Source organism: Ctenopharyngodon idella, chromosome 4 (assembly GCF_019924925.1).
Source record: "Ctenopharyngodon idella isolate HZGC_01 chromosome 4, HZGC01, whole genome shotgun sequence".
Lineage (NCBI taxonomy): Eukaryota > Metazoa > Chordata > Actinopteri > Cypriniformes > Xenocyprididae > Ctenopharyngodon > Ctenopharyngodon idella.
The window spans coordinates 356,559-374,494 of record NC_067223.1 but is presented as its reverse complement, the minus strand read 5'-3'; the positions used below and the strand labels follow the sequence as shown (position 1 = coordinate 374,494).

General features: G+C 35.6%; 1 protein-coding gene across 3 annotated transcripts in view; it reads left to right on the top strand.

Annotated features, from left to right (window-relative positions):
• The window catches only part of LOC127511502 (kinesin-like protein KIF21A), a 57,217-nt gene that overhangs the window by 14,502 nt on the left and 24,779 nt on the right, over positions 1 to 17,936 (top strand). For all 3 annotated transcript variants that reach the window (XM_051892333.1, XM_051892332.1, XM_051892334.1), the window contains exons 2-11: positions 8,086 to 8,308; positions 11,687 to 11,869; positions 12,232 to 12,381; positions 13,194 to 13,325; positions 13,602 to 13,769; positions 14,665 to 14,780; positions 14,878 to 15,073; positions 15,242 to 15,431; positions 17,328 to 17,391; positions 17,480 to 17,683. In XM_051892333.1, coding sequence (XP_051748293.1) covers positions 8,086 to 8,308; positions 11,687 to 11,869; positions 12,232 to 12,381; positions 13,194 to 13,325; positions 13,602 to 13,769; positions 14,665 to 14,780; positions 14,878 to 15,073; positions 15,242 to 15,431; positions 17,328 to 17,391; positions 17,480 to 17,683 — 1,626 coding nt within the window. The remainder of the gene's footprint in view (positions 1 to 8,085; positions 8,309 to 11,686; positions 11,870 to 12,231; positions 12,382 to 13,193; positions 13,326 to 13,601; positions 13,770 to 14,664; positions 14,781 to 14,877; positions 15,074 to 15,241; positions 15,432 to 17,327; positions 17,392 to 17,479; positions 17,684 to 17,936) is intronic.

Sequence of the window (17,936 nt, the reverse complement as noted above, 5' to 3'; positions counted from 1 at the left end):
CCGTCGGGCCACTCTGCCATAAAGCCCCGACTGGTGGAGGGCTGCAGTGATGGTTGACTTTCTACAACTTTCTCCCATCTCCCGACTGCATCTCTGGAGCTCAGCCACAGTGATCTTTGGGTTCTTCTTTACCTCTCTCACCAAGGCTTTTCTCCCTCGATAGCTTGGTCGGACGGCCAGCTCTAGGAAGGGTTCTGGTTGTCCCAAACGTCTTCCATTTAAGGATTATGGAGGCCACTGTGCTCTTAGGAACCTTAAGTGCAGCAGAAATTTTTTTGTAACCTTGGCCAGATCTGTGCCTTGCCACAATTCTGTCTCTGAGCTCTTCAGGCAGTTCCTTTGACCTCATGATTCTCATTTGCTCTGACATGCACTGTGAGCTGTAAGGTCTTATATAGACAGGTGTGTGGCTTTCCTAATCAAGTCCAATCAGTATAATCAATCACAGCTGGACTCAAATGAAGGTGTAGAACCATCTCAAGGATGATCAGAAGAAATGGACAGCACCTGAGTTAAATATATGAGTGTCACAGCAAAGGGTCTGAATACTTAGGACCATGTGATATTTCAGTATTTCTTTTTTAATAAATCTGCAAAAATGTCAACAATTCTGTGTTTTTCTGTCAATATGGGGTGCTGTGTGTACATTAATGAGGAAAAAGAAATGAACTTAAATGATTTTAGCAAATGGCTGCAGTATAACAAAGAGTAAAAATTTAAGGGGGTCTGAATACTTTCTGTACCCACTGTATGGTATATACATGATGATGATTAGCCATTCATTCTAATCCGACTCTTGGTGATCCGATGGGCCAGCTCTCGCCATGCTTTCCGGTCTTCCACTTTCTTTTTCAGTTGTTCTATGCCTAAGCCAGTGTCACTTTTGATAGTGTCGAGCCAACGTGTTTTTTGGCGACCTCTTTTCCTTTTCCAGCTAACCATGCCAAGCATCATTGCAATTTCTAACGAAGCCGTTCGCGTCACATGGCCAAAGTACAGGTGCTGGTCATATAATTAGAATATCATCAAAAAGTTGATTTATTTCACTAATTCCATTCTAAAAGTGAAACTTGTATATTATATTCATTCATTACACACAGACTGATATATTTCAAATGTTTATTTCTTTTAATTTTGATGATTATAACTGACAACTAAGGAAAATCCCAAATTCAGTATCTCAGAAAATTAGAATATTGTGAAAAGGTTCAATATTGAAGACACCTGGTGCCACACTCTAATCAGCTAATTAACTCAAAACACCTGCAAAGGCCTTTAAATGGTCTCTCAGTCTAGTTCTGTAGGCTACACAATCATGGGGAAGACTGCTGACTTGACAGTTGTCCAAAAGACGACCATTGACACCTTGCACAAGAAGGGCAAGACACAAAAGGTCATTGCAAAAGAGGCTGGCTGTTCACAGAGCTCTGTGTCCAAGCACATTAATAGAGAGGCGAAGGGAAGGAAAAGATGTGGTAGAAAAAAGTGTACAAGCAATAGGGATAACCGCACCCTGGAGAGGATTGTGAAACAAAACCCATTCAAAAATGTGGGGGAGATTCACAAAGAGTGGACTGCAGCTGGAGTCAGTGCTTCAAGAACCACTACGCCCAGACGTATGCAAGACATGGGTTTCAGCTGTCGCATTCCTTGTGTCAAGCCACTCTTGAACAACAGACAGCGTCAGAAGCGTCTCGCCTGGGCTAAAGACAAAAAGGACTGGACTGCTGCTGAGTGGTCCAAAGTTATGTTCTCTGATGAAAGTAAATTTTGCATTTCCTTTGGAAATCAGGGTCCCAGAGTCTGGAGGAAGAGAGGAGAGGCACACAATCCACGTTACTTGAGGTCCAGTGTAAAGTTTCCACAGTCAGTGATGGTTTGGGGTGCCATGTCATCTGCTGGTGTTGGTCCACTGTGTTTTCTGAGGTCCAAGGTCAACGCAGCCGTATACCAGGAAGTTTTAGAGCACTTCATGCTTCCTGCTGCTGACCAACTTTATGGAGATGCAGATTTCATTTTCCAACAGGACTTGGCACCTGCACACAGTGCCAAAGCTACCAGTACCTGGTTTAAGGACCATGGTATCCCTGTTCTTAATTGGCCAGCAAACTCGCCTGACCTTAACCCCATAGAAAATCTATGGGGTATTGTGAAGAGGAAGATGCAATATGCCAGACCCAACAATGCAGAAGAGCTGAAGGCCACTATCAGAGCAACCTGGGCTCTTATAACACCTGAGCAGTGCCACAGACTGATCGACTCCATGCCACGCCGCATTGCTGCAGTAATTCAGGCAAAATGAGCCCCAACTAAGTATTGAGTGATACATGCTCATACTTTTCATGTTCATACTTTTCAGTTGGCCAAGATTTCTAAAAATCCTTTCTTTGTATTGGTCTTAAGTAATATTCTAATTTTCTGAGATACTGAATTTAGGATTTTCCGTAGTTGTCAGTTATAATCATCAAAATTAAAAGAAATAAACATTTGAAATATATCAATCTGTGTGTAATGAATGAATATAATATACAAGTTTCACTTTTTGAATGGAATTAGTGAAATCAACTTTTTGATGATATTCTAATTATATGACCAGCACCTGTAAAGCCACGTCTCAGCACTAAATTGAGTTATTTTTCACTGCTTATTGTGCTTAAACAGTCAAATACACACAAAATAATGTCAAAATGGCATTGCATTGGCGAGTATTCACAAAAACGCAGTCAGTTATGTTTATGAACGTAAACAGTTGAGAAAGAAAAGGCATGTGTAACCGTATAATGGATCTGTGCATCAGCCTAATATACCTGCTGGCAAATTATGAGATAATAAAATATCTACATGGCAGTTTTTCCCCATGGTATCAGTGTCAAAATTGTGGCCAGTGAAAATGCTGAGTGGTTAGTAATTTTGAAAAACCACTAGCCACAGTGGCTGATGTGCATAAAAGTTAATGTCAAACCCTGTTTGCAGTAATAATCTGAAATAATTTCAAATCTGCTGAACCAGTTATTTAGCAGATTAATAACTTTTTACCCCATCACCTGCATGACGACGTAATTAACTGTATTGTTGAACCAATGTGGTTTGACACATTGAATGTGCACACAGAAATGTGCAACAATATGAATGCGGTTTTGCAAAAAAGTCATGAGTATTTAGTTAATTTCTCCAACAATGCATGTACTATAGTAGTTAAGCAGTGAGTTACACTGTTGTATGCAAAACGCACCCCTGAATTATAAATTTTAACTGACCAACTAATGTAAGGTTCTTTCCAACCCAATCTCATGGGAAAACCTAACTATTTTACGAGGTGGTGATTTCATAAGAATTTGCATGATGTGAATCATACAGAAACTTACGATTTTTAGAAAAGGTGTAAGCATGAAGGTCCACCTAAACATCACTGGGGCATAAGCAAGTGGATCATATGAATGAGATTGTACGAAACAAAATATTAAATAGTTCTGAATGAGATAGTGTTCTTTCACTAGTTTTTCCTCAGAATCACTTTGTCTACCAGCCTCGTACCTTGTAAACACGACACACTTTGTACTGTTTGTGGGCAGACTGATTAAAAACCTTTGAACCTTGACTTCTAGAAATTATGTAAAGCCACCCAATCAGATTGTAGCTGTCAATTTTAGCCAGTTCTTATCATTTTTGTGTGTAATTTTTTTGGCGGGTTTGTGGGTGTGCCGTCTGAGCTTGAGACAAGTTTATCGGGACCATACAGGTTGGATAGATGAAAGTTATTATCTTAATTATTATAATGATTACAATTGTCATGAAGTGCCATTACAGTTTTTTTGCAAAAGTGGGTGTTGTAGATATCACAAACGTGTCTGTTACCTGATGTCTATTACTCATTACTAGCATTATCAAAGGAATCCAAACTGATCAGTCTGTTTGCAATCAGACTATCCAGAATCAATGCAAAGTTTGTTATCTTGGTTCATCCGTGTTCTTGTTGTTTGTTGACACTATGGATTACATTTTTACTATTTAACACTATTATAAACCAACACTGGAATAAATTTTTTTATTTTTTATTTTGATTTGATATCAGTTTTTACACTCTACTTTCTTTGAATCTGTAGCAAACAGTATGTTGAGCTACTGGTCGTGACTGTGGTTGATGTAGTTGAGGCAATGCGTTTTGCCTTTAAACCACATTTTTATTATAGAATTAGCTTATAGTATACTGAAAAATTCTCATTAGCATATTAAGAAAGTATGCATTCATCATGTGAACTGCTAATAACATATAAGCGTCTTGAAGCCTTAAACTGCGAATTTTTGTCTTAAGCCACAGTCACAGTCTTTTGATTCCAAAGCCCCCTCGTTTTCAAGACAATATTCAAGGTCTAGAAATAGAATCAATTGTGCTGTGTATGTAAATGATGACTCAAATTGTGTGGTTTGTTTATCAGAAAATCTGATCACTTCTCTCTAACAATGTAAAAAATTGTTGCTGTCATTTTGGTTTTGGATTTAGGCACCAAATCATGATGAAGAAATACAGAAATATCAAATGGTAACGTCTGCTCTCATCTCAGAAATGAACAATGAATCAGCTGTTAATGAGACTAGGAAATAAAATGTACCCATAATACCAATCTAACAGGGTCATGTTTTCCAGGGCAGGATACATCAGCACTTATCCATCTGTGCCCATCTGCTTTATTGGTTAATTGCAATATATTTTGCATGTTATGTTCTTTAAGTTGCCCGTTATGCTTAGCTCACTGTTTGAAGTCATTGTGTGTTCATCTGAGAAGTTTAAAAGGGCAAATGATCCCTAGCAGGCAAACTGGACCTTTTTATGCTTCAGGGTAATGACATGACTAGAGATAACTGTTAGACCTGTAGAACACGGTTCAATCCAGTTAAGCTACTGATCTTTTCTCTGGGAAAGAGAAGGCTGTGCACATTTCTTTGTCACTGTAATCGCAGTAATGAGGCCTGTGGGTTGAGGTTAATGCATTCAGTCAGAAGCTGAGCTTTATATTATGCCTTGTGAACATTGTGTGACCCAGACTCCTGCTTAACATTATGGTAATAACAGCTTTTAACAGGTTTAAATCAAGCCTTCTGAAGAGTTATGATTGTTTTATATGATGAACTGATTTAATTTAGGCTTTTATTCACATGTAAACATTAATCATAGAGCTCATAAAATATGGTAAACAGAAGCTAAAATGTACTTGTCATTTGTGTTTCCAAAATTAATGAAAGTCTCATGGGTTTGAAGCAACATGAGGGTGAGTAAATGATGTCAGAATTTTCATTTTTGGTTGAAATGTCCATTCATTAATTCTATTAATGATTCTTTTAATGCTTTTGAGGAAGAAATTTGGAAAATCCAAATTTAATTCTCATTGCTTTTTCTGCATTCTGTTTGCCAAATGATAATTTCAGATGTCAACAGATATTTATTAAGTATCTTTTTAAGAAAACAGCTCTGCATGTGTGATATTGCTTTTATAGAGTGGGTTAATAAATAATAAACATTTTAGGCTCAATATTGCCAGTTACCTTTCCTATTTTTGCTCTGCAAAAGCCAAAAGCTAAATCAACCACTAAGTGTATCTGAGCAACATATAGTAGTGATGTTTCATTTGTGAATTTTTTTTTAACAAATTGTTTGAGTGACTGATTCAACGACTCGCTTATGAGGAATTCAATTTGTTCCTTAATGATTCAGTGTTTTTGAACTAATTGGTTTAATTTATGATTCAATTACTCACTCATAAAGACAGCCACTTGCAACCACCTACTAGTGTAAAAAAAATAACTATTGCATAATAAAATAAAATAAAATCCGAATTGTAATACAATTCTTTAAAAAATGTTAATGCAGACGGTTTAGTGTTTGTATTATATATACATATATATATATATATATATATATATATATATATATATATATATATATAGTATGTTAAATAAAACAAAATGTGATGCGAAAATGTGGTTATTTATTTATTTATTTAATTGCACTGATATTTAGTTGTTACCACAACAAAACTTATAATATGTATTTTAGGCTCAAGGTGCAATAGTATGAGCAATAGTTACTCATTCCTGGTAAAAAAATGTTGCATCTAAAGTCCAAATAGAATCACTGAACAAGCATGTTTCAAATAAGCACTGGGTGTTCAAATGAACCTAATTCTCAAATCTGTCAGATGACTCACGAAAGTGTTTTGTGGAAGCCGTTGAAATGGGAAATGTATTTCACTCTCATAAATGTCTCACAATATCTTTTACAGTATGTATAATTATATACACAGAGGCGTAGTATGGTCTCAGATTGACATCATTTGTGGTTAAGGGGTTTTTGGAGTGCATTTGGGTTTACGAGACCAATTTATATATCCTCAAGACTTTAAAGATTTATGGTGGTCAGAGGTCATCATGGTAATATGGCTTATTTTTGAGTTATGTGTTCATGTATCCCCTCTAAGCTGCATAGAGTGCCCTGGCATGCATGAGTAGCTCTGAAACCAAGGGGAAAAGTTAACCCATAAGTGTCTGTATTCAGTATTCTAGGGTGTTTGGAGACATTGGAGACGTCACAAGAAAAGACTGGCCGCACACAAGAGTGTTTGACTAGTATTACTGTCTCAAAAGTGACAACACAACTGAAAGAGAGAGAAAGAAGCTTGCAGCTACAAACAGAGGTTAAGAACAGAGTAGCACAATATAAATTATTAGGACACTGGGTCTCATTCAGGAGCCATACATACAAATTTTTATGTGAAATCTGCGTATGCGTAACATTTTCACAAACAAATCATGAACTTTCGTACAAAAATATACAACATGAAAAGTTGTAAAGCAAAGGTTGTGCGAGGGGGAAAAAAAAACTTATATGGAAATGTTTTTTGTTTTATGCAAATTACAGTTACACTTTTTTCCAATTTAGACATTCTACTAACTTTGCAACTATACATGCCAACTAACTCTCATTAATTTGCAACTACATGTAACTTTCATTAGAGTATTAGTAGAGTGTTAGGTTAGGGTTAGTAGAATAAGTTGACATACTTGCAAAGCTCTTATAGTCAGTTGAATGTCTATTGGGGAGCAACAAAATAGTGTTAGTAGATATTAAGCACACAGTCTACTAATACTCTAATGACTGCTATTTCACATGTAGTTGCAGAGTTACTTATAGTTAGTAGAATGTCTAAAGTGGACCATCAAAATAAAGTGCTAACTTGGAAATGCTAACCCTTTCTGGCCTACAAAAATATGTCATCGCTGCATTTTCAAAATGTGCATCAAATTAGTTGGATGGAAACCCAACTGATACTGAACCCCCCCCTTTCCATACCCCAATAACTTGCTGAATCTGTTACCTTCTGTTACCCCCCTTTTTCCAGGGCCTTGGAATTTACAAATTAAGCACTTACATAAATGTATTTTAAATTTCAAAAAGCAAGAAAAATCTGTTTTTCTTTGATACAACCCCTTCAAAAATGAATGTAATAAGGGCTAAAAAGTTAAAGGCAGAGCAGCTGGTTGTGTTAGAGGAAAGGTCTGAATAATGAAAACAGAAAACGTGAGTAAATGAATCCCAGGGTGTGACTGTTTACCTATCGTGTTGCCAGAGCTTCCTCTCTTGCTCTGCTCTAACAGAGAGCGTCTGTGTTCATAAACTGACTCAGGATTGGAGTGTTTATTGCACTTTCCACAAATACAGTACTTTTGAAGACTTTTTTGAAAGCAGTAGAGGCACAAATCTCATGAATTTTTCATTATTTTTTTCTGAGAAATTTTAGATTTGTTAGAAAAACTGTTACGTAAAATATAATTAACCTAGCATGAATATCTAGTTATAAACATCAGGTTTCTTTATCCACTCTTAAAATGGGGATTTTGACCTGTCCCACCCAAAAGTATCACAATAAATAAATAAATAATGAATATCTGATCAATAGATTATTATAGTAAAATATATATATACTGTATATATATTTAAGTTATTTGACCATTTTAATGACTAAAAATCATTTCAACATAAACACATGTATTCTGATAAATGACTTTACTCAAACACTCTATTTTTTTTAGGATTCGTCCACAGTTGGCAAAGGAAAAGATAGAGGGATGTCACATCTGCACGTTCGTGACCCCTGGGGAGCCCCAGGTTGTCCTAGGAAAGGACAAGGCCTTTACGTTTGACTATGTTTTCGACATGGACTCGCAGCAGGACATTATCTACAGCAACTGCACTGAGAAACTCATTGAAGGCTGCTTTGAAGGATATAATGCCACTATCTTCGCCTATGGACAGGTAAGACTGTAAAATTTAATTGAAACTAACAAGAAACTGAATATTCCATTGATGTAGTAAAGTAATTCAGTCCACACTGAAAATGTTTAGGTTTGCAACCCAGAAGTTTTTTTTTTTTTTAACCCTCTGGTTCTCTTCGTTTAGGGGTTACACTTGGCTCCTCCTTGGCTGATTTCAGTCTCTTATTTGAGTCTTTTGGCTCAATTTTACCATATTGTTACAGCCACACCAGTTCATTTGTGTGTATAATAGTGTGTTGTGTGTATGTGTGTCTCTGTGTGTGTGTAAAGTGAGTGTGTGTTTGAGTGGGTGTGTCTGTTTTGTAGTTTTGTGTAACCTCTTCCTTGCTGTTTGTTTTTTTACTGCTTTGTGGCTGAATTATTGATTTTTATTTCACACATTTGCAAAAAACTTGCTCTGTGTTATAGTCGCACTAGTTCATATATATAATTTGGGGGCGGGGTGGATGTGTCTATTTTGCACTCTTGACATTTTTGAGTGTCATCCCTTCATTGCTGTGCACTTTTTTTCTGCACAATGGCTGAATTGTAGTTTGTACCATCAAAAGATTCTCTGAGTTTTCATATTTCCCATATTTCCTATGTCTGTCATTTTTGACCGCTAAGGAGCCAAGTGTGACTATTTTTCTTCCGTCCCCGACAACCTCTGTAGTCCCATTTAGCCATTTGTTAGCAACCACCTTTTTAAAGACAAGTAAAAGCTTTAAAAAAAAATGCTAACTCATTTCCGGGTTTTAGCCTACAAAAATATGTCATCCCTGCAGTACACTAGTGTAATACTAGAAAAATAAACCATTTGATAATTATTCATTTAAAAACATGCACCCTCAAATAGCTTCAGTTTAGTTCACTATTTTTGTTATAGCTTGTTGCTAATTACATTTTTAATCATAATTATAATGGCATTTTAACCGCTAAATATATAAATGTGTATAGTTTTCCTTATTTATTTATTTTTTCTAGTGTAAAAAAAAGTTTTAAAAAATTATTTATTTTTGTTTATCTATTTATTTTACAAAGGAAAAGTGGTTATCAGCAGTTGTGGACCATGCACACATCAAGCAAAGCAAACAAACCATGACACTTCTGTCAGAACCTGAACCACAGACATGTTCTGACAAGAACACTGCAATCTTTTTTTCTTTTTTCTTCACACTAATAGATTATTAAAAAGTTCTAATCCCTTAAATCCAAATGCATTTGTTAGTGAATCACATCTCAAGTTCTTTCATTCAATCATGGTTTAAAAAAAAAAAAAAAAAACTCTCCCTCATGAGAATCCCTGACTCTTCGTCAGTCTTTCTTTGGCTCTGTTAATTCTCCCCCTGTTGTTCGGGGGTCTTGTCTTCCTGTCAGCGTCTCTTTCAGTGGGTGATGTGGCACAGGCCCTGTGTGTCATTCCTCTATGTGTCTATGGCAACAGAGACCCCAAACTTCTTTTGTCTGAGCTCTGTCCCTCCTCTCTGCTTCACATTTACCACACATCAACAGCACAGGCAGGTTTTCCTGTGCCTTTTTTTAAAGTGTCCCTATTATTTAAAGTTTCCTAAGGCTCTCATACAATACACTTTAATTTTTTCATAATATACTGTACATTGCACATCACCACATTTCTCAAAGAGTCTGAAAATGGTTTGTTAGAAGATTCAGTCTCTCTAAACCCCTCTTTTCTTGAGCCTTCTCTGCTCTGATTGGTCAGACGGCCCAGTCTGTTAGCCTATTCTGAATTTCAGCTCTTCCTCAGGGATTGATACACAGTAATACTAACAGTAACGATAGCGCTGGTTTTTCCGTACCAATTCCAGCACAAGTGCATGCAAAGTGGATTCGCAATGCAGAAAACAGCGTGTTCTCGCCATGTTGACAATGCAAACCAAACTCTTTCGGGCCTCAGCTACAACTACAACTGTTTGAGCCTGGGCGGGTCAAAGTAGACATTGTTCACGGGCAGACAACAAAGACCATAGGCTGGCATTATGCAAATTTCTTACATTGTTACGTACAGGAAGTGAGACTGGAACTGCAGTTCAGAAGTTCAGAATTGATTCTTTCTTTTAGTAGACAATAACTGTATTTGTTGTGCACTTTGATCTTTAAAACTTTGCAGACCTTTTACATTCACAAACAGCTATATTAGACACTGCATGAAAGGTAATATTCAAAAAAAGCATAATAGGGGCACTTTAAAACCTAAAGTATGAAGAGATTCAGTATAATTTGTGAGATACATTCTTCAAAGAAATATTTGTGGCCTGATGTTGATTACCACAGAAATTTGTGTCTATTAATTTGTAAAACTGTTTGATAGCATCAACCAACTAAATGGCAAAAATAATGACGTTTTTAAATCATGACTGTCTCAGTACTTTGATGCTCCAACTACTTGCTCCACTCTACTATCAATCCCACATTTTTCTTTACTCAATTCATGTAAATTATTTTTTTAAAAAGCTTCACATTTCTGTTTAAACCATTCGTAACTCTGGCCACTTCGACTTCCATTGTAATTGCATTACTGTAAAAGTTTTATTTATTTTTTATGTTTTTACAAATTGAGGAAGAAGTCAAATTTTTTTGTGACATATATTTTTAGAAAATTCATGTAAATTTTCTTTAAAAAAAAAAAAAAAAAAAAAAAAAAAACTTTTCTGTTCAAACCCTCCAGAACTCTTGCCCCATTGACTTCCATTTTAACTGCATTACTGTAAAGGTATTTCTTGTTTGTACAAAATGAGGGTCAAGTTGAAATTATTTTAGGACATATATTTCACTCCATTCATGTAAATGCTGTTTTTTTTTTTGGTAATTGACAGCATGTATTTATTCATTGCATGTACAGTCAAACCAAAATGTATTCAGACACCTTTAACATTTCATTCATTAATACAGTTTATTCACTATAGTTTAAAAAATGGTAATAAAATATGACAAGATCTCAGAGTTAAACTGTGTCAATTAATCTTAATTATGTCAGATAACACCTAAGCTAAACATGGTCAGGTCAAAGTGTCTGAATTATTTTTGGTTCCAAATTTGTATCAGTTTTACTGGTAGTCCACTGTGTGAACAGTTTTTGGGTATAATATGTCACAGTTTACTTTATTTTGCTATCCTCACTTACATAAATTAACTATAGTGTCCTGCACCCACTAGTAAAATATATCAAAAATATCAAAAATGTCTAAATAATTGTTGGTTTGACTGTATATATCGCTGGTGATGCTCTTTAGTTTTAGTTGAAAATGATCTGGAATATTCCTTAATGCACAAAGAGGATCTTCAAAACACACCAAAAGTTGATTAAAATATCTTCTGTTTGAGTGGTCTTGTTTACCCTGCCTCCTCCTGAATCTTTTAGACTGGTTCGGGAAAGACGTACACCATGGGCACGGGCTTTGACGTGAACATCACTGATGAGGAGTTGGGAATTATACCACGGGCGATCAACCACCTCTTCAGGGGCATCGAGGAGCGCAGACAGGCCGCCACAGAACAAGGGCGACCCGTACCCGAGTTTAAGGTCAACGCCCAGTTCTTAGAGGTGAATAACAACCCCCACTGTCAGTTTCTCTTGTGGTCTAGTTTCATCTAAGCTCAAGAAAATACCTTTAGCAATCTCATGACTGACAGACGTGTTATTTCTGGTGTTAATGGAAGTGAAGATGTTGAGTTATCGCTCCATATCAGCACTGAGGTTTAAATTTATCTTGTGATAAGTGTAGCAGAGCTGCAATCATGCCGGCATGCAAAGGGTGGTGTTGACAGCACGCCACAAATAACACGCCTGTCGTAACATTGGAAGACGTTAGAGATTTTAGCATGCATGTCTGAGCTTGGCTAATTAATTACATAACCACTCCTGCATGTTTTCAGCTGTCTAAGGTGCGGTGTTTTGTTTCATAGTTGTACAATGAGGAGGTGCTGGACCTGTTTGATTCCACTCAAGATGCGGAGGCCCGCAAGCAGAAATCCCACATTAAAATCCATGAAGATGCCAATGGAGGAATTTACACAGTGGGAGTCACAACACGAACCGTTAGCTCAGAAACAGAGGTTGGTTTTATACTAGGGTTTGTAGATATGTCTTGAGCCTTTCTGCACTTGCTAAAATTGATTTAAAAAAATATATATATATTTATTAAAATGAATTTTTTCAAGGCTTATTTTTATTATTAATCATTATAAAAATAAAGTACAAAATAAATTAATAAAAGCAGTTATCCTGATTCATAAATGTTAATTTTATTATTATTAATAAATTAATTTTAATAAATTAATTAATAATTTATATGTATTAATAATTAATATTTTTCTTATTAATAAATTAATTTGATTAATATTTAACATTTTTTAAGTTTTTCAAAATTGTTAATAAAAATAAATGTCTGTTATGTTTATTAGTAATCTTTACTTTTAGATTTGTCTGTTTTAATAAATACAAAATTATCTTTAAGTTCTTTTTTAAAGTCAGATTATTTTTATTTGCATTTTTTAATTTTCTTATTTATTTAAGATTTTGTAAAATGTTTATTTTGTTTTAGTTTGTCATTTTTAGCTAGATTTTATGTTAAGTTAATAAAAGTTAATAAAATAAAAAGCAATTGTTTTCAAGTTAGTATTTGAAAAAAAACTAAGAAATCTATAAGTTCATCATTTTTATTAATATAAAAGAAAGTTTGTCTGTTTTTAATTACAACAAAAACAGTTCTATTATTTATATAGTAGTACAGTAAATTATATTATTATTTTAAAAGATTATCAGGTATTTTAAAGTTTATTGGTTCATCACTGAATGTTATGCTACATTGTCAATCGCACTCACAAGAGCTGAATTACCCAGAAATTTTCTTCTCGGTCTCTTTCAGATGCTGCAGTGTCTCAAATTGGGCGCTCTGTCCCGCACCACCGCCAGCACTCAGATGAATGTCCAGAGCTCACGTTCCCATGCCATCTTCACCATCCACCTGTGCCAAGTTCGCGTCTGTGCCTCAGACAATGTAGGCTGTCAAAACTCCCACAGCTGGAAAACTTTCTCTCAGCTGTTCAACTCTGATCACTTTCAGCACACAGCTGTTAAAGAGTGTTTCTTGTGATATTTAGTCATATTCATTGACAACCTTCAGTAAAACTCTGTTAAAGGCCCCACAAATATAAAATATGAGTTTAAAATAAGTGTAAATAGCTTTATTTTATTGGGATTTTTAAGTAGATTGAGTTCTATAATAAACTATAACTGTACATCCTTCAATTTTTAATTTGATATTGCTTTCCAGGACACAGAGACCGATAACAGACTGGTGAATGGCTCCACAGAGATGAATGAGTTTGAGACGCTAACGGCTAAGTTTCACTTTGTGGATTTAGCCGGCTCTGAACGACTGAAGAGAACAGGGGCCACAGGGGACCGGGCCAAAGAGGGCATCTCTATCAACTGTGGACTGGTAAGAACAGAAGTTAAAGTGTAAAGTGGTATAAACTATAAAATACTCACAGTATTGCTACAAGACCTAAACAATATGTGTGTTAATATGATTTCAGTATGATAAAATCCCTTAATAAACTTTTCTGTTAAGCTATATCCAGTTTTACTACAAAATAATTCATAAAGTATAATTATTTAAGCATGTTTACAGGATCTCTTAAACTGATATATTAGTAAAATTAAGAGAGCTAGAATCTGGCATTAAAGACCTTTGGGAAGCTTGACATTCCACATTACATCCATTCATATCCACCTGCTGCTAATGTGACTGCCACCTGGTGGTTTTCAGAGAACAAACATGGCATTGCAAGAATGATTTACTTAAAGAAATGATCATTATTTACTTACCCTGAATGAAACTTGAAGTAGGGCTCCATGAATTAAGGAAAAAATCTAATTGTGATTTTTCTGATAAAAATAAATGTTAAACCATTTTATTTTGATTAATTGTGCAGCTCTAAACTGAAGGTTATTTTTTTCTGTGAAACACAAAGGACAAAATTACACTACAATGAATATCAGAATGTATAGTGAATTTTTGAAACATTTATTTTCAGAGGCTTTTTTTTTTTTTTTTGCTCTATTTTGGAGCTTGATAAACTGCAATTAAATGGGAAGAACTGTGTTACAGTTCTACTTTTTGTGTTCCATAAAAATGATGATAGCTGATGACAGGTGATAGATGAAATAGAAATAGATGATAATGATGCCAGGTTTGGAACAACATAATTGTTAGTAAAATTACGTAACATTCATTTATTAGTGAACGATTCTTTAATGTGAGTCATTTATTGTATATTTTGTATATCACCTCTGATAACTAATCGTTTTGGCTTTGTTTTGTGGTGGTAAAGTTAGCTCTGGGCAATGTGATCAGTGCTCTGGGTGACAGGAGCAAACGCTCCACACATGTGCCTTACCGTGACTCCAAACTCACTCGCCTGCTTCAAGATTCCCTGGGAGGAAACAGGTAAAAAAAAATGTTAGACATTTTATTAGGCACTAATCCAGGTTCTGCACTTTTCTTTTTTTTTTTTCAAATGTTGCCTTTCCCTTGTGACTTCCAGTCAGACGATAATGATCGCCTGCATCAGTCCGTCAGACAGAGACTTCATGGAGACCCTAAACACGCTGAAATATGCTAACCGCGCTCGCAACATCAAGAACAAAGTGATGGTGAACCAGGACCGGGCCAGTCAACAGATCAGCGCTCTGAGAACAGAGATTGCCCGTCTGCAAATGGAGCTCATGGAGTACAAGACGGTTTGTGCTGCGATGTTCAGTCCAATTTATTTCAAGTTTGTGTCAGAATTGAATATGTTTTGTGATATGTGAATAGTATTTTGTTTATATGATATAATATAATATAGGAACTTAGTTTTCCTAATTTAAATAAGTAAAATTCAAATGATTATTTGTAACATTAAACAGGGCAAGCGTATGGTTGGCGAGGATGGACTGGAAAGCATCAATGACATGGTGCATGAGAATTCCATGCTGCAGACTGAAAACAATAACCTGCGTGTACGAGTGAAAGCAATGCAGGAAACCATTGACGCCCAGAGAGTCAGACTCACCCAGCTACTGAGCGACCAGGCCAACCAGACCCTCGCCAGAGCAGGTAATCACAAAGACATATAAATGAAATATTAGATCTTTTAGATAAACTAGTAATAATAATGTTAATACTTCGCAGGAGAGGTATAGTTCATTTCATACACATTAAATGCCCCCTCAACACAGTATGAACTTTTATCCAAACCATAATATTTAGCTGTGTCCGGTATTTTGGTGCAACCCTGTTACCGCATGTCTTTTGCCCTATTGACAAAAGGAATATTCTTTAAAATTGTGACATTTGAGGTGTAACTGTAATATTGTAATACAATAAGGTCTCATTTGTTAACATTAGTTAATGCATTTTAAAAAACAGATTGTTCTGGCCCTTGCTTCTGATTGGTTGAGCCGCGTTCGAAGCCATTGTAAAATTCCCGAAAACATACAGCTGACCTCATTACATAAGTATCGCTGCGCCACTGAATGTGTATGTTGCTGTGTCTGTCTTAGCATAGCAACCACTCTTAGCGACGTAAACATGTTTGTTCTCTATTTATTTTGTTTACTGAAGCTTACTGCATTATGTAGAAGAGTATTGTGAGAGATATATCGAGTGACCGAGTGTATTACCTGCATTCAAATTTAGCATTTTCCTTTAGGTCAGTCCTGTGTTCATAATAAAAAATCTGTTTGAATGTCCACTGCGATCTAGTTCTTTTAACATTTAATGGGTTTACCAGTGCCCTGCTGACACTGACAGCGCTAGTCAAAGCATTTGTCATTTGCATCGTTTTCCGTGTTCACAACAAGTTTCAATTTAAAAGTCTTTGCGACTGAGTGACTCGCTCATAAAGACAATCTTTGCCGCCATCTAATGGCGTAATAAATGTAACTTCTGTTGCTGTTCACGGTCAGGGACTAGTTTTTCCAGTGGAAGGAAGCCTTTTAATGATTTTACTTCATGAAAGTTGCATTGATACATATTTTTTGGCTTTAGTATTTGTATTGTGTGGTAACCATTTTATAAAAGCAATAACCCCTGTGAAGCCATGGTTTTAGCTTTACTTATAACAGCTAAGGGGTTTTAACAACGCCCCTTAATTCACTGTAAACCATGGCTTCTTGGGGCTTATTGCTTTAAACTAACATGAACTTAGAATGAACAGTATGTTTTTAATGTGTTTATTAACTTTTCTTAATGTCAGTTAATTAACTTTCATGTTATAGTTCACTGCATTAACTAATATTAACAGATACAGTACATCATTTGATCTTAAAAATGTATTAATAAATGCTAAGATTTAATTATTTAACTAAATTAATAAATGCTTTAGAAGTATTCTTCATTGTTAGTTCATATTAACTAATGTAGTTAACTAATGTTTCCATTGAATCCTTATTGTAAATTGTTATGTGTAACATTATTTGGACTCTTTCTGGAGCATGGTGGGAAGTAAATGATATTGCTATTTTTTCACAATACTGACTACATTTGTCACATTCAACGTTCACGTTCAAAAATTATCAAATGAATATTTTTAATATTGAGAAATATCAATGTATCAATAACTATAATCCAGCAAGTCCCAAACAGCATCCCTGTTACCCACTCTGTTGTTTTGTTTTGTTTAAAGACATTAATTTAAATATTCTGTTTGTTTAATGTTCACCACCAGAAAACGTCAAATACACATTAATTTGGTTTTAATTGTTATCAGACAAATTTTGGGAACAGGGTTGCAAACCAGGTTAGTATCAGGGTTGAATACTCAAAAAATCAAGCACTTCCTTTTACTGACCTTTTGATGAAAAAGAACAAAAATGTGACTCAACTACACAAGATGGATTATTTCCTTGTGTTGATTTTACATACCCAACAAAAAATGTCATTGCTTGACTAAAATTTTAGACATTTTATTAGGCGCTAAGCCAGATTTTAAATTACCCACATTTTTTGCAGGTGAAGGAAGTGAAGAGATTGGAAATATGATCCACAATTACATCAAAGAGATTGAGGAGCTCAGGTAATGCATGCAAACACAGTACATCCATATCTCAGAAGTTCTTAAACCCCTTTATGTGTGTAATGTTTGTTTGTTGTGTGGTCTTTAGGGCAAAGCTACTAGAGAGTGAAGCTGTGAATGAAAACCTGCGGAAGAACCTGTCCCGCGCCTCCACCCGCTCCTCATTTTACGCCGGCCCAACCTCCATTACCTCCGGCCACCTTGCACCTGAAAAAGATGCCGCCGACATCATTGAAATAGCAAAGAAAGACCTGGAGAAACTGAAGAAGAGGGAGAAGAAGAAAAAGAAGAGGTAAGCTACTGACATTGATGCTTAAACCGTGTAGTTGAGCAACATGAAACTCGGAGATTGTGTCAGGGATTGTTCTGGTATGCTGTATACCTCAAATATATGGTGTACAATTTCTATGCTTTCTTGCGGGCATCCTCATTGTGATGAGTTGCTCCCAAGTCAAGTCAAGTCACCTTTATTTATATAGCGCTTTTTACAATGTAGATTGTGTCAAAGCAGCTTTACATTGATAACTGGTACATTATTTGGCTGC